This window comes from Syngnathus scovelli, chromosome 17 (genome assembly GCF_024217435.2).
Source record: "Syngnathus scovelli strain Florida chromosome 17, RoL_Ssco_1.2, whole genome shotgun sequence".
NCBI classification, from domain to species: domain Eukaryota; kingdom Metazoa; phylum Chordata; class Actinopteri; order Syngnathiformes; family Syngnathidae; genus Syngnathus; species Syngnathus scovelli.
In genome coordinates this window covers 7,823,480-7,844,122 of record NC_090863.1, presented here as the reverse complement: position 1 = coordinate 7,844,122, position 20,643 = coordinate 7,823,480, and the positions used below count along the sequence as shown (strand labels likewise).

General features: G+C 45.0%; 1 protein-coding gene across 1 annotated transcript; it reads right to left on the bottom strand.

Annotated features, from left to right (window-relative positions):
• Nucleotides 1–1,380: 1,380 nt before the first annotated feature.
• On the bottom strand, nt 1,381–20,388 carry LOC125984980 (potassium/sodium hyperpolarization-activated cyclic nucleotide-gated channel 2). Its single transcript, XM_049747350.2, has 8 exons — nt 19,403–20,388; nt 17,281–17,704; nt 14,999–15,160; nt 12,187–12,405; nt 7,157–7,303; nt 6,843–7,083; nt 6,608–6,772; nt 1,381–6,497 (listed from the first exon to the last, which is right to left on the bottom strand). Exons 1-8 carry the CDS (start codon nt 20,326–20,328, stop codon nt 5,551–5,553), a joined length of 3,231 nt encoding a protein of 1,076 aa, XP_049603307.1. The 5' UTR covers nt 20,329–20,388; the 3' UTR covers nt 1,381–5,550.
• Nucleotides 20,389–20,643: the final 255 nt, after the last annotated feature.

Here is a 20,643-nt window from a genome sequence, read left to right as displayed (position 1 = left end):
CGCTTCCTCCTTAGCCTGCTTCACTGTCCAGTAACCGTGATGCTTCTGCCGAGGCCTGTGGCTGCTAAATGACTGACACCCCCCCCCCCCCCCCTCTTTTCCCCCTCTTCTATCTGCCTGTCTTCTTCACTGACTCATTTGCAGACCTAGAGCTTTAAACCAGTGGCGGAGCTAGAGGGGTGGCCAGAAAAAAAACAATGATATGATTGATGCCCCAAATAGTAATAGAGTTCAGTATGCGGGATGGACTAAATAAGATAATGGCCCTGTGGAGGTAAAAAGCTAAAGGGGGTGGTACAGGAGATGCTGAGATGATTAATTGAAGTAGGACAGCCAGGGACACCGCAGAGGGCCAACGCTGCAGCGAAAATGAGGTAGAGGACAACCCTTGGATGTGTACAGTGTGGAATTGGATACGCTCACGACCTGAGAGTGTTGATGCTCAGCTGAATCTTCTTGACATGGATGGATGGATGGATGGATGGATGGATGGATGGATGGATGGATGGATGGATGGATGGATGGATGGATGGATGGATGGATGGATGGATGGATGGATGGATGGATGGATGGATGGATGGATGGATGGATGGATGGATGGATGGATGGATGGATGGATGGATGGATGGATGGATGGATGGATGGATGGATGGATGGATGGATGGATGGATGGATGGATGGATGGATGGATGGAGGAAGACAGGCAGACAGACAGACAGACGGATGTGTCAGTATCGCAGGAGAGGCAGAAAAAAAGAGAAGGAAAGCATGTGTCACGTCGAAGCAGAACTATTGAAATGCACTGCGGTTGGCCTCGCCCACATTTGTAGCAACACAATGTTGAGCTCGCTTTTAAAACACCTCACCTTGCATGTAATTATTTATCTTCTCATCTCTGTGTGCATAATCACTGAAGATCCAGACGCCAGTGTGTGTGAGTGTGTTTAAATGAAACAGACGTCGAAGGAATGGGTGGGTGCTGCTCCCAGGCTGCTAGAGGAGTGTGTCCTTGGACTGCCCTCATCTCTGACGCACACGCACCCACCCACCCTTTCACGCAGGCCCACTCACACACATTTACACACACAAATACAAAACGAGGACCTTCATATAAACAATGTGAGATTGAGGCAAAAATGTTGTGTGCTAATTCCATGGGTGTGTGTGTGTGTTTGCATACAAACACACATGCTATAGCGAAAGCCCTTGGATTGAGTGCAGACATCTCATCAGGGATGCAGCAGAGCCCCTGTCTGCAGAGAGAGATTTCATCTGATGGGCCCACTGGCTGATTTACAAGGTTGAGGTGTGTGTTTGTGTCATGTTTGCAGGATCTTTGAGGATATGCATACCCCAAAAAAAGTCCACGCACACAGATCATTATGCCAATGCGCTCATCTTTTTATTGCACATCAATGTAATCGTCTTTTTACGAACGCTTAAACAACATTGCCACTGACTGACAGACCAGCTTATTGAGAGAGACCCGGGCGTGGCTCTGTGTTGTCGGCTTTAGCAGAGGTGGCGGACATGACAGCCGTTTTGGGATACCGAGAGCAGCTTGGATTGGATTGTTTGTCGACATCAACTTAGACACAGCCGGAGTTGTTTTAAAGCAGAAGATGGTTGCAGACTGCTCGACCCCTCCCAACAAAGGTCGACGACACTTCTCGCGTCACATAGTCTGTGCTGTTTTCTACATGTTGCTGGTAAAGTACCTCCGGTTACAGAGCCGAGACTACGGAATGCTACTTTTGCGTGTGCTCGAGCGGCAGATTTACACAGTTTAGTTCTTCCGGATAATCGAGTGGCGATTGTGTCAAACTGTCCGACTTTTGCTCGCTCGTGTGTATTTCAAGCTCTCCCTAAATAGAATGGTATTCTCAAGTGGGACCGACATTATCGAAGGAAAGGCACAGGAACACGCACGCACACATACGCACAAACTCAAGCACACGATAGAGCGAGTCCTGAAACAGAGAGAAGGCCTAGGTTAGCTAAGCGGGCTACAGTAGCTACGACACAAAGGTTGCAACTGCTAAATGAAATTGTTGCGCACGATAATTTCTAGATTTGAAGGTCCCACTTGTGAAATTGAATAAGCATGCAAGAAACCAAATTAGCAGACAAGTTTGTGATGCGTGTGTGTGTGTGTCTGTGTGAGATCAAACCAACAGAAGAAAAAAAAAGCTGTGCAGCAATTTTCCATTGTGTGCCTACTTGATCTCGACTGTGCATACTCCACTTGTTTTATTTTCATTGCAATTTGGTCGTTCAAACTAACGTTTTGATATCCACCGGAAGCCTGTCAGAGCGAACCTTCTCACTGTATAAAATAGTTCAGGTTGTGGTAAAAACACAACAATGTGCCCCCATTTCTATGTATACCATATATACAGAACATGAAATCACAGAATACAGCGCAGTATGGTGTTGGAAGGCTCAAACCAACAAAAATGTGCAATTTTGTGATTTCCCAAATCAGGGAAAATTATAAATACTGACATTGTCATTTTTAAGTTAGCAATATTAGTTTTCAGCTGCGTTTTTTTTTTTTCTTCCTTTTTACATATATATTGCAAGTTAAAAACCAAAACACATATTTGCATTTTTACAGGCACATACATACCACAAAAATAGACTATGTGGAAACTAGATTATACACTAGGCACAAGGTATATACATTGTAAAAGCAAGAACCAAACAAACTGTACGGACAAATCAGAGGACGCATAGAAAGAAAAGACCCTGATTTGCTAACATATCAACACCAAGGCATTCAGTACCCTTTATATCTGGTACGGCAACAAACGAGAGGTTTGAGTACTCTCGATAATTTTCAGTCAGTGTCAAACAAATATGAGAGCTTCTCACTCCACCTGACAGAAAGGTCCAGTCGGAACTATTTGACGCTATCGAATTTGCTTGGCCGTGACGGTCAAGGGTTCTTACTTGTCATCCTTTCCGTGGGAGTGACTTACAAACGACTTACTGGACGGATGCAATGCAATTGTCTGATATTGCCTTGAAACATTTTTTAGCTCTCCCGCCATTTTTGCTCTCATTGACTCACTTCAAATAATATCAGCAGAGTCCTGCTAGCAGCTTAATAGGGCAAACTCTGGTTTTAGCACAAAAAGGAACAGGGAAGAGGACCAATTGATTGCAACGCGACAGTTATCGAAGCACACGACGAGCTACGGACTCGATTCATTCACAATCGTATTGGCCTTTCGCCATGTACTGTACTGTACTGTACCTTTCCCATAGGAAAAAAAGCAATAGAAAGTTGCTGATGAAAAGGGTCGCCGCATCGGGACCCGCCATGTTTACATGACAATTAAAAAAAAAAAGTGTTTTCAAGCTATGAGATGAAGCCCTTTGATTAAAACAATCACCTAAACCTTGTTTCAAGAGCAGATTCAGAAGACGTGGTTTGAAAAAACAGGACTAATTGAAAATGGGTCCATTTAAAATGAGCCACATGTTGATTATGGGGGAGAACAAACAAGTGGGTATCAATCAATAGCCCACTTGGCTGCAGCGATCAATACATCTCTCTCCAAAGGAAGCAAACCTGAGTGAAAAGTCCATCGCATCAGTTTTACTAGTTTAGCTCCGGATCGATGCTAACGGCGGAAATGTTGAAAACGACGCCTTGTTTGCGAATCCGCTAAATCATCTGCCGAGCTCAGCTAGAATTGAATCCACTTTTCGACAAGTTAACCACATAATGGGGCCGGGAGAAGCATTTTAGGAAAATGGAGCATTGATTTTCATTATGATCACAAGGTTGTAGTGCAACACGAGGTGCTTAATAATGACATCTCCTCCTTCTGCTCGCTATTTTTCGACCTCAGTACATCGTTTGATGCGGTGATGGGATGGCGGTGATAGCATACGGGAAAAACACAGCAACCTGGAGAAGCATCGTCAAGTTTTCTTAAAAGCAGCAGCAGCAGCAGCAGCAGCAACCTCTTTGCATCATAAAAGCATCATCAAACCATCGTCCCTTTATTTACATGGCAGTTCGTATCTGATTAGCGTACATTCAGTAGGAGAAGGTTGGAAATAATTCGAGAAGAAATACAAGCCTCAACGCAATCCTCGGATCGTCAATCAAAATGTTGAGACATTCATTTGCAGTTTAGGGGGACGATTTGGACTCGGAGCAGAATCACCAATGGAGCTTTGACAATTCTTGTTGCTCTGAATGAACTAGATTGTTTTTAAAATGTTTTTTTTTTTCCTTCCTGATACTGCACAGCCTCCAATCCCTTCAAAGATTTTTGGTTAAGTTAACAACATGGTCACTGTATTACAATAGCTCAAGTGAAGCCACAACAGCTGCTGGATTCTTTAAAAAGTTCACGATCCAAATGAAGGGAAAAGAAATCACTTTCCTGTACAACATGTTTCGATATCTATATTCATATATATTGATATATAGGCGGGGTAGAGTATTGCAGAATTATATTGCATGTGTTCATAAACCGAGAGAAAAAACAAGCAAGTTTACAATATGTGATGTTCTCCGACGTCTCCTTTCGATAAAGCTGAGATTATTTAAGCGCCTTTCGCTTCCGGGTTTACAATCGCAATGCTGAGCAAAGGTCGGGCCACTTGGCGGATGTTTTTGCGAGAGGTGGTCAGCGACGCTGTCAGCACGCCAAACTAATCAAGCCCTGACGAAGCAGAGTGAGAGAGAGAGAGGGGGAGTTCATTCTCCGAAAACAAAAGCCCAAAACAAACTCACGCACACCGACGTACGCCCACATATATATAAACAAACGCACAAACCAAATATATGGCTTCTAACATTGAATCAAGGCAGTTAAATAAATGGCATTTTCTTCTATGTTTCTTTTTTTTTTTTTTTTTTTTTTTTAGTTGATACAGACACAACCAGACTTTGTGTTCGAGCTCAACTTTGGTTTGGGTAGATACAATGAATATAATATTCCTCTTTTTCCTCAAATATTTACATTTCAATGTAAGATCGACCAGCGGTCTACAACATGATTTTTTTTCTTTTTTTTTTTTCGTTTTGGTCCATTACTATCTGAAAGAAAAATGAAGAGCAATGTGTTATTTTGCTACGACAGCTTCTACGTAAAATAAAAAGCACTCAAAACACTTCAACATTGAAAATGTCATTGTCGTTTGACCTCGAGTCCCTGATTTTTCATGTTTCAAGTCCAGCTCCTGCTAGATTGCATCGCATGGATTCTACACAGTATGCAAATGTTACATTAATCATCTAAATATCTTTACAGTAAAGACAGCGATATACAGTTGGTGTTTGGAAGCAGAGTGTAAGGGGTGATACTAAGAAGAAAGGTGCTGGCTGCCCCAGACCAGTTCAACCTCACGTTATGCTAGTTTCATTGTATAGACTTCTCCTCGCTCAAAGTGCCAGCGTGACTTTGAGACTCGTCTCCCTCAGCTGACATCCAGGCCCCAATGACTGGACGGCCGATTGGTCGTTGGGATCGAGCGACCCGAAACAAACAGATTCACCTACAAAAAAGGCCTCTTTCTTCAAATGGGTCACAAGTTGGAAGACAGCCGAGATCTGGCAGAGTCTAGCTCCGGAAGGCTGACGATGGAATCTTTCTTGGGAACGCCAGAGTCCGGGGGACCTGATCCAGCAGCTCCTGCTACTACTGGCCCAGTCGCGGCAGGAGCACTAGGAGGAGGCGTGGATGCGAAGGCTACCCTCTGTTGAGCGCCCGCCGATCTGCCTACCCCAGAGGGCCCGGGCAGGTTGGGGTGCGGGGGTCCGATGGACGTATTGGAGGTGCGCGTGGAGGGAGGAGGGCTGGGGACCGCAGATGCAGCTTGCGGCCCTCCCTCCTGGGGAAGTGAAGGCTGGGAGGCGGACAGTGCTCGGCTATCCTGGCTCAAGCTCCCCGTGTGAAGGGAGTGGGTACTCTTGTGTGAGGCGGGCCTCTGCTGGGTCTGTGTGGGACTGGGTACGTGGTGCTGTACTAAGGACAACTGGGACCCCGACGGGCCCACGCTGGCCATGTACTGGAAAGTCCGTCCTGAAGCCGCTAAGGGGCTCTGAACGGGCGGGCTGGAGATGGCGGATCCAAATGCTCCTCCGAACGTCTGAGGGGGTTGCGATTGAAGAGGAGACATGGAGACCGGGCTTTGTAAGTTCTGCATCACCTGGAACCTTCGCACCATACGAGGAGACTGTAAAGTTCCCGGACCCACGAGCGGATTCGCCATTTGAGGGCAGAAGCTCATGGCCACGGCCTGCTGGAGGGTGGCGATAGCGGAACCGGTTTGCGACTGTTGGCCAGGGGGAGCGAAGATACCGCCGATGGAAGGCGTCATTGACATCGCCCGCGGCCGTTGCAGGTCCACCAGCTTCACCATCTCGCGGTCGAACTTGACAATCTCCTGGATCATCTCGTTCTCACGGTTGTTGAAGACGCCGGAGTTGAGATCGTGCTGAACTTTGTGCATCAGGATGGAATTCTTTTTACCTGAAGAAGAGAAGAAAATATGTATTTTATATTTTATATTTTCAATCAAGCAGTTTCAAATTGCACAAATGCTTGTCAATGAATTTTTTAGGCCAAACAAAATTACTTACCTATGCGATCTAATCGGTCGATAGCCACCGTCTCAAAAGCTCGTCTCATCATGGGATATTCTTCTAGTACCTCATTGAAGTCGTCCACAGACAGAGAATAGAGTCGACAGTACGTCTCTGCTCGGACGCTGGCTGTGCGTCGGCCCCTCGTCAACAGACAGATCTCTGAAATAATGTGTCGAATTAAAAAAAAAAAAAAAAAAACACTGCTTTGTAACATAACAAGAACACTTACCTCCAAAATAGGAGCCATCAGAGAGTTTCATCGCAAGTGTGCCTTTGGTGATGACGCTGCAGACTCCGTGTTGGATGAAATACATTTTCTTCCCGATGGTGCCCTCCCGTATGATGTAATCATGTGGCTGAAATACCTCAAAGTGCAGTTTGGTCAACATGGCCGTGACAAAGTTGGGCTCGGCGTTGGCAAACAAGGGCATGGACGCCACCAGCTTGCGACAATTGAAGTTGACAATTTCCTGAAGGCGGAACGATGAGCAAGATGAGATGCATTCAAAGAGAACAGCAAACAATGGCATTCCCAAGTCTCACCTCTCGGAGCGGCTCGCTGAGTTCTCCCAAAATGCTCTCCTCGTCAAACATCTTGCCCTGGTATCTGTGCTCGTAATAATCGTGGATCTTCTGACGGAAGTCGGCAGGCAGCTTGTGGAAGGACATGTACTGCTCCACTTGTTTGTACTAAAGAAAGGAGCAGGTTGGACAAAGTGGATGGTAAACAATCTAATGAGATCAAAAATCATCCCTAAAATTATGAATTTTCTATAAAATCCTCAGGACGTTTTTTTTTTTTTAAATCAAAAAGTTATTTTTATCTGCGATTGCGCAGAATGAAATCGACTCATGTCAGGCAATTGTTCTGGTAAAACGCACACATGAATAATAGATAATATTCATCCATCCATTTTTTATGGTGCTTGTCCTCATTCGGGTCGTGGGTGAACTGGCGCTTATCCAGCTGACTGGCAGAAAGGTGGGATACATCCTGGATTGATCACTTATATGGCACATATATATAATATAAATATATATATATGGCACGAATATCCAGTTGCGCTTACTACATTGACACATGGGAAATTTAGAGTCTTTAATTAAACTAATATTTAAAAACAGTGATGCTGACATTCCCCCATATTGACAATTTTGTGGGCCCTATTTTTTTTTGTATTGTTATTTTCGCAGTTAAAAATGGTTGCTTGCGCCGTTGTGGGAGAGAACACAATTGTCCCCCGGCTAATGGAAGCCGCTCCTTTCATTCGCACAGAGTCTGGCTTGTGGAGACATCAACGGACACACTGGAGTGCATGCAGGAGATCAATCAGCGATCCCTCATCATAATCATTTTGGGGGAGAGCGTCAATTAGTCGCGGAAGCTCACTATAAGCAGGCTCATTCACAAACCCCCAATAATAAAGGGCCTCCGCTGTTTACCGACGGTTTGCCGACAGATGATAAATGAGGCAGAAAAGAGAACAGGCAGACTGTATAGTTGAGCTAAATGGAGCACTTGGTAATAGCAAAGCCGCTATCTGGAAAAAAAAAAAATATGACAACTCAGCACATGAGAAGGTCATCAGACTATTTATCTCTTTAAGTACCGTCACAAAGTATCGGTACATTTTTATTTCCCTATAGAATGTGTCCTGATTTGATTTGCTGTGATTTACTGAGATTAGCCTCAATGTATGAAACTCATGTTTCCAATGTTCACGTACATGTCCTGCAGAGTAAATATTTTCTACTTCAGCTCAGGGGGGGCTTCACTTCACTTTAAGAGTGATCGTTTCCACTTCATATGGACCGTACAGAAATTGTACAGCTCTTGTTGTGAATAGTCTCTCAGTTTCAGGGACTAGAGAGGAGCATTAAATGAATCACAGTTGGCGGATGACTATGGCCTCTGACGCACAGCCATTAGAACACATTGGGCATCATCGCTGATGTCACGCAGCCGGAATTAAAGCAGACGCAAGGGAAGACGGAAAAATAAGGGAGGGGGGGGCAAAAACATCCTCAGACTGTGGCTAGTAGTTAGCTGCTAGCTAACTGTTAGCATATCTCCTTCACGTTTTAAGCAGTTCAGGGTTGGACTCCAATGTTATTGTGGTCCAGAACTACTATGTCATGTTGAATTGTTCCAGATGAGGGACAATATAATGGTGTGATGCTCCACAAGTCTCACCTGCATGAGTGAGTCACTTTCTTGACAAGTGCAGAACAAGCCAAGCGTGTCGCAAGTTTTAGCTGACGCGTCAAAATAAGTAAGCGCTGCAGCTGGTGTCCTTTTCATAGTGTAAATGAAGAGGCGCTGATTGGGAGCAAAATGGAGCTGTTGAGAGGTGTTGAGGAGAACCTGACGCTCTCTGTCTGAGCAGCGGATGTTCCACACCTGACCCCCTTTTTTCTGCTGCATTTTGAGCTCTGACTGTGATAGACATTTTCAGGAGCACTGACCTACATGTAATATTTCTTCCATGAAATTGTGTTCCTTTATTCCCAACAGTCTAATATCGTCATTTTACCGTATTTCTCTGCCTATATTTGTGCCGTCCAATCAGATTTCAGCTTTAATGTGTTGCTATGGCAATCTAATCTACTTTACATTTACTTTACAATGTGCTAATGGCTGGACACAGTGTGAAAAAACAAAAGATGAAGTTTCACAGAGGAGATGGAGCAAGCAATTAGTCGGTGCGTCACAGCGGCCGCCGGGGGGGACTGACAACTGCTAAATGAGAGAAAATGACGTCCATTGGGTGACGTATGTGGCAGCTCAACTTTCTGCTGACATTTTCTCATCCAAATTAGCAACTCATTCTCATTTGTCATTCAGTGACCAATTGAAGCATTCACTTGCCTTCACTTTATTTTGTTCGTCCGCCTGCGCTTTTCTCCCGCAACAGGAATTCTAATTCAAGCTCATCCCAGACGGCCATGAGAATGTATAATTCATTCACTTCATTCCTGGCTAAATCGCCTCATTATCTTATAAAGCACATTCACCAAAGTGAGGAACATCAGATAGCGGCTAAGTCGGAGCTTGTCTTGTCTGACATTTATTCACAAAAGTGCATGTGGGGAGGATCAACATTCTGTGGGGTCTCACCCTCAATGAAGTCTTAAATGAAAAAAAAGCCAACCAAAGGCGACTGATATGAATTTGAACATCATACACACATTCTGCTTTTGTATTTAAAACAAATCATGTGGGTTTGACTAAAGATCTTTGCAAGGTCAGCCTGCTTCAGGATAATTGAAGTGATCAGTGACAGGCTGTCTGGTTTGCAGAAGATGGAGCACTATTGTGACAGACGCATGGAGACAGAAGCGAGCACAGGAAGACAACATTGTTGCTTCCTGTCATGTACTGCATCGCGTCAACCGGCTCAGACTGCACAGAGTCTGCACAGTGTCTCGCTCGTCCTGGGAATTGTGACGAGTTGGCCCGGCAACACGAGAAGAGAGCAGATTCAAGTTTAATGACAGCGCTGACGAAATAACCGAGCAAATCGATCGACTTCAAGCCCACAACGGCGCAGACCACCTTTTTGAAGCTACTTTTAGGGTGTGTATGATTTTTTTTTTCATTATTATGATATGATGTTGCTAGCATTTACATCTTAATAGAATTCACTGTTGATTTAATAAGCTCAAAGTGAAGAACAACACTAATCCATACACTAAATGGCATGAATCACTTCACATACTAATGAAATTCAAATTTATTTAGATTTTTATAAGATGCTCAATCACAAGGTGCTACCCAATATATGGCTCAAATAAAATACAGTTCCTTGCCCTGTAAAGGGCCAGAAACATTTAACAAAATATAAATTGTGGAAGTGACTGTTTCAACTCATCCAGATACAACGCGCTAGCCATGAATAAACGCTGACAAAAGCAATGTAAACAGTGTAAAATAGCCCAGCCACTATTTGCAGTGCACGAGGATTCCTTGTGACAACAAGGCCTCTCCATCTCCCACGTTACCCCAACACCCTCCCCCCCGTCCCTCCCCCATGCCGCTCCCTTTAGCAGCCAGCTAGCAGTACAGCACTGCATCTCTCAAGGACACCACCAGCAAAGAGGAAGAGAGAGAGCGAATAAAGACATTAAGGGATGCAGGGTGGAAAGAAATTAAAAGAGGCTCAATAGGTTATCCCGTCATTCCCATGATGCATTGCAGCTTTGGTGTATTGTTTGCATTTGGCAGTTGTGGCGTGAAAATGGAGTATCTTTAATCAGCAAAATTCAATGTTTGTTCAATATAGATGGATGCACTCATGTCCCAAGCAAAAAATAAAAAGTCCAGCTCGCATCTTGGAAAACACGTATGTAGGTCATTTGGCATCCCAAGTCACCTCTGTCTCCAACTAAATTCCAACCCAGTCGTGGAGGCGGCCATGTTTAACGACGCTGCCTTCAAGATGACATTGGCAGGACACACAGGTCTGCTGCCTCATCAATTCTACCGCTGCCCAAGGGGGACATCATATCACACACTCTCCCGCCCCTCGTCCCTCTGTCTCCTTTCCACATCATCACATTAGCGCGGCCACGCAGGCTCCGCCCCTGGCGATGTGTAGCCTCTACCTGGCTGAACACACCCGTGGCCTCTGATTGGCTGCTGGGAGCGAGCAGCGACCCCCTGCACCCCACTTGAAGAGACTCTGCTTAGAAACAGAGAGGCTGCTCTGTTTCCTGCACAGGCCACGACTGCAGCTCTGATCTCGCCATCCTCGTTCATTGTGTGTCTGATAGCATGACAGAAACACGTTCTGATCCTAATAAAGTGGTACCTTTATTACATTCTGCTTTAATTTACTCATATGCTGTCGCAAATCAATGTCCCCCATTGAAATAAAGTCCCTTGAGTGTTTTTTAATTAAGAACAATAGCACCATGTTGTAAAACATAATGAAATGTAATAAAAGGCTTCAAATGTAATTACCGCACGTGTTGTAGTATTTGTGTGTTGGATGTGTGCCTTAAAGCGGTGTGGAGTAATAGCAGAGGTCAGTGTGAGTGTGAGTAGTGGCCTACAGCAGATTTTTACAAGTCTTCACATTTTGTTTTTTTGTAAGCTGTGGTGTTTCCCACTAACCCATCTAACTAACACCCAACAACATTTTCTAAGGGTGTTGCATTCAATTTACTTTACAGCTTTAAAATGGGGACCAGATTCAGCTCACCCAAATCCAATCATCACCTCAGTCAACAAGTGGAAAATAATACAGATTTTTTTTCTAGGGTAATTAGGATAACCAACATATTCGAAACATTGTGGTAAATAAACCACCGCAAACCACAATCGCATTAATACAAAAAACATCTTTAATCCATCCATCATTTCTATGGAGCGTAGATTTACACCCAGGACCTCAAAACATGCAAATCACTCACGTTGTGTCCAAGGAGTGCTATTTATAGTTGCCAATGTGTGTGCTTCAATAGATTTTAAATCACTCAAGGGAAGAAAAAATGTCAACGAGGTGATTCAGACTATTTATAAGACAGCGAGACGTGGCTAATTTCAGAAACAATGAATTTCTATGACTGACCTTTTCTTGATATTGCCGTCTGGAGGAGTCCAGGGATTGGATGAGGGCTGTTGCGTGGCCGATGAAGACAGCGTAGCAAGTGGCTCCCACAATCATACTCAACATGGTGAGCCAGATATCGGACAAACTTTCTGGGGCTTGACGGCCGTATCCGATGCACAGCATGTGGCTCATTGCCTTGAAGACGGCAAAGGAGTACAGCTCGGACCAGGTGTCGTTCTGATATGGAAAAAAAATGGAAGGATAATCAATCAGTCAAATGTGTTGTTTGAATCAAAAAGATTTTGAAGGTGAGCAGTGTCCTGAGGAGCTGGAGGTAAAAAAGGCTTGGGGGACAGCGGGGTCATGGAAAAGCACTTAGATAAATAAGAACTCAAGGGGCAGGCTTGCATTACAAAAACAAAGAAGGAAGAGGAGAGGGAATTCTTCGAGGCCTCATCAGCTGAGGATGAGAAATAACGTCCTCGGGGAAAAACGATAAGGAGAGGTTGTTAAATACATCCGGTTAAAAAAGATGCATAACATTGACTCTGGTCGTCAGCTGCTTGTTTTCATATTCAGAGGAGAGAGAAAATTTAGGGAGAAAAAAAATCATTTCAATTCCGCTGCCATGTCCGCCGAGAAATGTAGCCTTAGAGCAAAAGAATAAATGCAAACAACAGAAACATGAACAATGTTAGAAGGCCTACAGCAACGTTGTTCATAGAAGACTCCAAAAATAAACACAGCTCCACCAAGTGGGCTGAGGCTAAATAGTGGAAGTGGAAACTGAAAGAGAAACAGTGGAGTGCAACAGATTGAATAATAGATGAACAATGAGCACTTTGATTCTGAAATAACTCCGTCAAGAGAGAGGAGGGAGTCTCAACAGCTCTCCCAAGAGGTTTCCATTTGGGAAATATTGCTGTTTTTGTTGCTAATCAACATCTCCATCAGTTGCACATCGACTTTTTGATGAGCCCAAAATGCCTCTTTGTACATTGTATTGATTGGAACATGGCGAAGAGTCATGAGATAAAAAATGGAGGATTATCTTTGATCAGGCTGGGTTTTGTTTATCTTAATCCAAAAATATCCCAACATCCAATGGTGATTATTTAGAGCGATTAATTTGTTATCTATGAAATGGCTTTTCTCTTGCACATTTGTAGAAAAAAAAATTGTAACTGCAGTAAATATGGTTTGCACTTTCCTTCTCTAATGTCTCACTAGGGCATTTTTTTGGGGGGCAATAAACTTAACTATGCATTACAGCACCGCTTGAGGTGCTGCTATCTTTGCACTTTGAGAGATATTTTATGCTAAGCTAATCACCTCCTGGCTCAGGCGCTACACTTAATGGAACATGAAAGTGTCATTGATTATCTTCTGCAATTTTTTTGTAGCATAGTGAATACACAAATTATCCTTGTTCCACATGGTTTTCTCCAACCATACCTGCTAATTCTGAATATTTATATTCTTTATAAAGGGATTGTCAACCGGTGGTCCGCGGCCCTCTCGTGGTCCATGGTGGTATTGCAGGTGGTCCGCAAAATTGGAAATAGAAAATAATAAAAAAAAATTCAAAATGGATTTATTATTTAGACTTGATTTATTTTCCAGCTAATTTTGTTAATCATTTACCCATTTAAATGTAGCTGAGATTCCCAAAATACACATACAGATGCAAATAAATAGCCTGTATAGGTCAATCCTCCTTCGGTGCAAAATAAAATAATATTCCGCCAAAGCAGTGGTGCCCAAATTGCTTGTTGGTTATAACGGTGGTCCCTTGGACATCACTACACCTTTTAAATGGTTGTGATGGACGAGGCTCACTTTCGCTTCACCCCATACAAACCAAGTGAAATTAATGGATAGAAGTTGTGGTACATAATGAAAACTGCCTCAGTCCCTGAGGTGTTACAAGTTCTACCGAATCCAATTACTGGCTGGCGGATGTCATCCAGTGTTACACAATGTTCTCAACGCCCTCCATGGGTCCTGCTCGAGGGCCACCAAAGCCACTGTAGGGGTGTGAGCTTTGATGGATGGCCTGGCTGCAACACAACGGCTAATGTTACAAGTTGTCAGCCACTCAATAGGGTGGTGGTCTCAGGTGGCTGTAGCCAGGCTGCCCCACGCCAGAGCGGTTCTTTACTTTGAGAGTGACGGCTCTCTGGGGACTCTCATTCGGCAAAGGGAGAACGCAACGGACGTGTCAGTGTCCTGTCAATCAGAAGACGTCATCAACGTCAGACTGAACCAAACGGCCGAGTCATCCTTCACTCAGCCATGTAAAGAACTTCCCGATCGACACGGGGTCTTGTTTTATGATCTCATTAATTTTGTGTAGCAGTAAAAACAAAAGTGACAGCGAAGGTAAAATCAAAAGGGCAGTACGTGATTTTAACTCGATGACGAGAAAAGAACAAATCTGTTTAAAAGTGCATTTGGCCATGTGCCTGTGGTTTCCCCACACGCGCTAAAAGGCCGACAGACAGACGTATAAACAAGCAGCTTTTATCTCTCAGGGAGATGCATGGCAACAAAGAGCCCAGCTGTCCAGCTAGTATATTCCTTCCCCTCTTTTATCTTTCCTGTGGTCACCACACCATGTTGAAGCGACTGGGGGGGATTCACGCAGCGTGCTAAAAATCTCGATCTGAGCTGCTCGTGCAGCCATTTGGGCCCGATTAGCCGTTTTCCCTCGTCATGTGACTCATCAGTGAATGAGGAGCAGGCATGTTAAATGCGGTGTTATCGCTTTCACAGTCTTGTTGGTCACTGGAAGTTCAAGATGACATTGATTTCGAGTTATGTTTCTCACCTCCATTTTGTTGAGGGACACCCAGCAGTCAGAGGGGAACTCCTGCAGCATGGGAACCAGGAACTGGAGGCAGCCATCCCAGTGACACAACAGCAGCATCATGCCAATCAGGTTGATGATCCGCATCACAGCACTGGCCAGGTCATAGGTCATATGGAAGATCTGGAGTGCGGTAGAGACATCATGAAAATCCGACAAGAATCAATTCTACTGTGAGGATGCTTTTTTTTTTTGCAAATAACTGTCGAGCACCCGCATTTAAATTTCACACAGAAACGGAACCTGCTCAGCTTCTCGGTCTCCTTAAGATTACACCGTTTGATAAATGAGCGGGGATGACAGGCTCCCATCAGTCCCGCATTACACACACAGCAGGGAGCAGACAAGACGCATGCCATCAGTGAGCACTCTCAAATGCACACACACACACACACACACATGCCATCATGTGTGAGGACCGACACTGTACACACACATGATGGACAAGTACCATTATGCTACTTAACAACTGATAGTCTGTGTCTTCTTAGATGTCAATCATGAAGTGGACAAAGACTTTGGCCAATCAGCTTTCACCTCCTGTATATCAAGGAGGACCCACCTGACATGTGACATCAAATATATGTGTGAGCGTTTGGGTGTGAGCTGTGGCCAACAGCAGATTCTGTGTGCTCTCCTGACATCCAATAAATAACTGAAAAGTGTTCCCGTTGGCCAAAGTGGTGCATTTTTGTTAAATGAGTAGAGTTCAATGTCACCTTACAATGCATATATGGGTTGTGCTCACAAGTCAAAGCAGAAAAAAAATGGCCGCATCTTGAAAAATATTAGGAAAACGATTTTAAAGTGGTTAGTAAATACATCAGGCAAGAATTGTACTGTTTAATTGTTCAAATTCAACAAAAAATATAAATTCCATTTGACGTGAGAGCAGTCAACGCACACCTCATGCAACGGAGAACGAAGAAAATAGGTCAGTGCAGCTGAGGGAGAAGTGATACTTTCCAATCAAGTGGAATGGGGCTGTCCTCTCACACGCCACGTGTTCAACTTCTTAAATGACTGTTTAACCTTTACCAGATTTCTTTGTCTGCTGCGATTGTTTTTACCTGCGAGTGCAACTCTACGGCGTCCTATGTGAGCAAATCTACAAGGTCCCAAATGAAATAAGTGATGAGACTTTCCATGATGGGGAGGGGAGATGACACTCACTCAACCCCTCATCTCCACTCTCATTCTCCATGCATGCCAAGTATCACTTCCCATCATGCATCAATCTGTGTGTGTGTGTGTGTCACATCATATCTTCAAAAATCCAATTATCCAAAGGTCAAGTGAGCAGCGGAGGCCCAACGCACCGCTCAGCACTGCAAAATGCCAACACCACGCTGCCAATAGTGGCAGAAACGCAAAGTCGAAGGAGCTCATGACATTGCCGGACCTCCTCTCCTTGGAGTCGGACTGGTGCCCGGGGCTTAGCGTAGGCAAAGAGCATCTTTTGGGGAGTAAATCAAGCTGTCTGCCACGCCACAGCCATGCTAACCTTCCCTGCTTGATTTTAAAATGGACAATCACAGCAGAAGCTCCAAAGTCGACGAAAACTTAAATAAAAAAATATTTAAAAATTGAACTCATACATTAAATCAACTTGAACTGTACTTAATTAATAGAAATAATAATTGTAAACAAGCTCATTTTTGTTGATTTTTTTTCCCCAAAAAAGTTCTTGGAACTGATCACATAGAAAGTTTTTTTCTTAACCCTAACCCTAACCTTCTGTCACTTCACCACAAAAAAACTTCTCCAGAAAAAATTGTCCCACTTTTGATGGGAGCCAACCTCGCCGTTTGTGCTGAGTGTTATTCCCAGTCTGTCCAACTTGCTCTTTCAGCGCTGCCTTAATTGATTAACTGTGTTTGCACTGATAATAGGCTGCTTATTAGACTGCCTGATGCTGCCTGTGGGATTTCCAGGTCAGACAGTGAGAAACAGGGAGGTGGGCGCAGCGAGGGGCGGAGGGGTGTGTATGTGTGACAATAACAGTAATTAGAATGCAAAGTTTGTTAAGGCTCAAACATCCTGCTGACATTATGCAGCACTCACCATGAGGCGGGAGGTGAGAACATTAATACTGAGCCCTAAGGAGTTCAGAGCGTGAGCAGTTTGTTGGGTACACGCCAGCTAATCTATGACTTTTTGACATCTGCTAAATCGGGGGTATGTTCAATCTGTGTGCCAGAAGTTGATCTAATGGAAAAAAAAAAAAAATCATTTAGACTCACCTCTTCCCATTGGTGTATGTAGCGAATTAATCTTGAGAGCCTCAACAGCCGCAGAAGACTCAGGATCTTGGTGAAGCGGACGATCCTCAGGGCTCGAGCGGTCTTGTACACTTCGGAATCAATCCCTTTCTCCACTATGAGGAATATGTAATCCACTGGGATGGATGAGATGAAGTCCACGATGAACCACGTCTTTAGGTATTTTTTCTTAATGGTTTCAGGGTCCAAAATGATGTCCGAGTTGTCCTCAATGATGATTCCTGTGCGGAAGTTGAGCACCAGGTCCATGAGAAAGAAAGTGTCCGAGACTACGTTGAAGATGATCCAGGGCGTGGTGGTCTCTTCTTTGAAGAAGGTGATACCCACGGGAATGATGATCAGGTTGCCCACCATAAACAGCAGCATTGTGAAATCCCAGTAGAACCTGTAGCGGACATTAGGGGTGGGGGGGGGAGGGGGTATTGAAAAACGGAGAAAAAGGGAGTCAGATAAGACCACACAGTTGCTATGGAGAGGGAAAAAAAATGTTCACAAACTGAAAACACAAGATTTTTTTTTTGTGGGGGGGGATTAGAGAAAAATCACACAAGAAATGTGAAATTATTAAATGCCCAAAGTTAATTAGTCCCAAAATTATTAATATGACACCAACCAATTTTGGTTGTGATTCCACTGTTGGCCATGAGATGTTTAGAAATGCCGCTATTTTGATGGATGTTTTGTTAGCACGTCTATGGCATTTCCCATTATGAGTTAGCATTTAGCTAACAGACTTTTGTTACGGTTTGGTTAAAAGCATGACTTGTAATTAATTTCCTTTGTTTTATGATTAGTTTGACTCCAAACTTCAACTGGGGTGGCAGAAACAGCTTGAAGCCAAAAAAAAAATCATTGTATGCCATTCTGCTCCATGTTGTACCATTTGCTGCCACGCTCTTATCTTAAATTTTGGCCTTGGCTCTAATAAAGATCCAAAACACTGTTGCAAAATTGTTTCAACTTATGCCATTATTGCCAAAAGGGACGAAAATCCAACTTCATTGTTCAAGAGTTTTGCATGCAGTCCACAGGCACTGCTGACTTTCAGGCTTGTGGTGACGCGTAAGTCAAGGTAAATGAGGTTTTGGCCCCCGTCACAGCCGTTTCTGCAGGACAGGTGCAGCGCTGAGTCACTACCATGCGACTTATGCAACGAGCTCCAACTCCTGCGCTCCATCGCAACAGTAATAAGCACCCTGGTGATCACGCTCGACTTTGGATATTCACCAACGCATGCATTAGCATGACAATGAGAGTTAAAGCAGCTGTGGTTCGTCTTTGCGTGGGAGCAGAGGTCTCTGCACGGTGGCCTGCGGTCTCCAGTTATGTTTAACTCAAGTTTGAGCGCATAAGTGGTGTACCGACTCGGTGTTATCTGATACAAATGGGCCAGACGATAATGGCGAGTGGAGGGAGGTTCAAGGAGCTGTCCGCTCGTAGTGGTTCTGAAAGCCACGCCGCCGAGACGACACATGCCCGGTGCAATTCAGCCTCTGATAGGTCAAGTGCACGTATAAGACAAAGTGATCTCTTGGCGTGCGTATTGGACAATAAAAAATATTTGTCCTCATTTCTGCTGCTTGTTTAAGCCTCAGTAAACAAATTAAGATGCAGGATCTAGGCGGATGTCTCCAGTGAGCATGCTTTTGGCTCAAGGTGACATTCCATTATTGTGCGAATCGCGCGCGCGCGCACCCATTTACACTCCACCTCAAGCCTACCAGTTTTTTTTTGCAAAGCACAATCCGATAAAAAATAAATTACACGATGCGTTAAATGATTTCATTTCGCATTTGGGCGCTTCCCTCTTTGGTTGCACGCGAGCGCAATGCAATGCAAAGAGTGGCTGATGTGTTAGCAGGCCATCCCAGACGTGCTACTGTACACACTTCACGATTTTAGTTGACGACGGCAACTCTCTTAAGTCCATTTGACTGACAACAGGTTGTTTGGGTGGGATTTTGTGCACGTGTTGCAAAGGACGTGTTTAATAAGAAGTCATGGTAGAGGAAATCAGAGGCATGTGGTCTCCCACTATGAAGTTGTAGAGGACAATGAGGACCCCACATACCGAGGGTCTTACCTGAAATCACTGTAGGGGTGGATAATCCAATTCCCGGCTGATTTGACTCTCTCCTGTTCCCTCTCCACAGCCTTTTGGCTGCCGTACATGCGTAAGGAGAATTTGTTAACTCCCGGCTGCAGCATACTACTGAACTGCCTCTGCATGAAGCTGGCCTGGCTGCCTCGGGTTTCTGCATCCTCGGCGGGGACGATTTGGGGTCCATCTTCCGGCTTCTGGAAAGTGACAGAGTTCCTCGGCTGCGGGGTCTGGCTCGGCCCGTGCAGGGACGACGAGGCTTTCCGGCTCGGTGCGTTGGAGAAGGACACCTTGGGGTCCTTTTTCTCGGGCATGCCGCTCGCTCCGGGGTTAACGCTCTCGCCTGCGTGTCCCCCAGCGAGGGACCCGCCTGGTGTGATGGAGCCGTCCATGCTGGCGGTGGTCGAGTTACAAGCACCGCGCTTGGCGCTCCCTGCGTCCTCGGCCCTCGTCGACCCGCCGCCGCTCTGCTTCTCCTGCTTGGAGATGATCGAGCGCAGGCTCCCGGTGCCCGAGTCCCTCCTGCATTCTCCGTTTTTGTTGCATTTCATGCTGGAAATTGGCGCGACGCTGCTGCGACCATCACCCGTTGTCGCGTCCGCGTCCGCGTTGTCTATCGCGACGGCCGGTTCCGAGTCCACCCCAGATGCTCTGCAGCTCTGTCCGTGGTGGGCAGCATCGCCCGGATGAGGTCCGCGGTTCTCCGTGGCTCTGGAGTGGGCCGTGAGGATGCGAGAGCGTCCTCTGCGTGAGGAAGGCAGGGCTCCTTGGTGGAGAGCCTCCTGGAAGCCGAGGACGCGGCTCCCCCTTCTGGCGTAAAGTTGTTCTGTCCGATACTGCCACCACCTCCTCCTCCGGCGCCTTGAGGCAAACGCGGAAACGTGGATCATTCCAAAATACGTGCACATTTCCCCCGAAATTAAATATCAAGAAGCTTGCCGAGCAATCCTCAAAGAGCTTTCAATGAAACCTTACTTGTTTTTGAGTCTCCCGTTAATTAAGCACTTGAAGCGTGTTTGATTGCATTACCTTAATTAGCTTAAAATGCCTTGATCAATTCAATCCATCTAACTAAGGCCTCTCCCTTAATTGTTCCCTAAACGAGGGAAATGAACCAAAGCGACATCTAAAGCAGAGCAGTCTTGGATGGATCCCCACTGCAACCCCCAGATTTGCTATCGGGTTTTTGCAAAGCTTGCTGATGAGCTGATCATTTGTATCAG

Bases quoted from the DNA above. Each gene is read 5' to 3' on its own strand.
- LOC125984980 (XM_049747350.2), bottom strand. From the start codon at position 20,328: ATGTGCACGTATTTTGGAATGATCCACGTTTCCGCGTTTGCCTCAAGG. The intron at 7,084-7,156 runs GTGAGACTTGGG...TTCCGCCTTCAG, and splicing joins TCAGCGAGCCGCTCCGAGAG to GAAATTGTCAACTTCAATTG. The intron at 6,498-6,607 runs GTAAGTAATTTT...TCTCTTCTTCAG, and splicing joins CGACCGATTAGATCGCATAG to GTAAAAAGAATTCCATCCTG.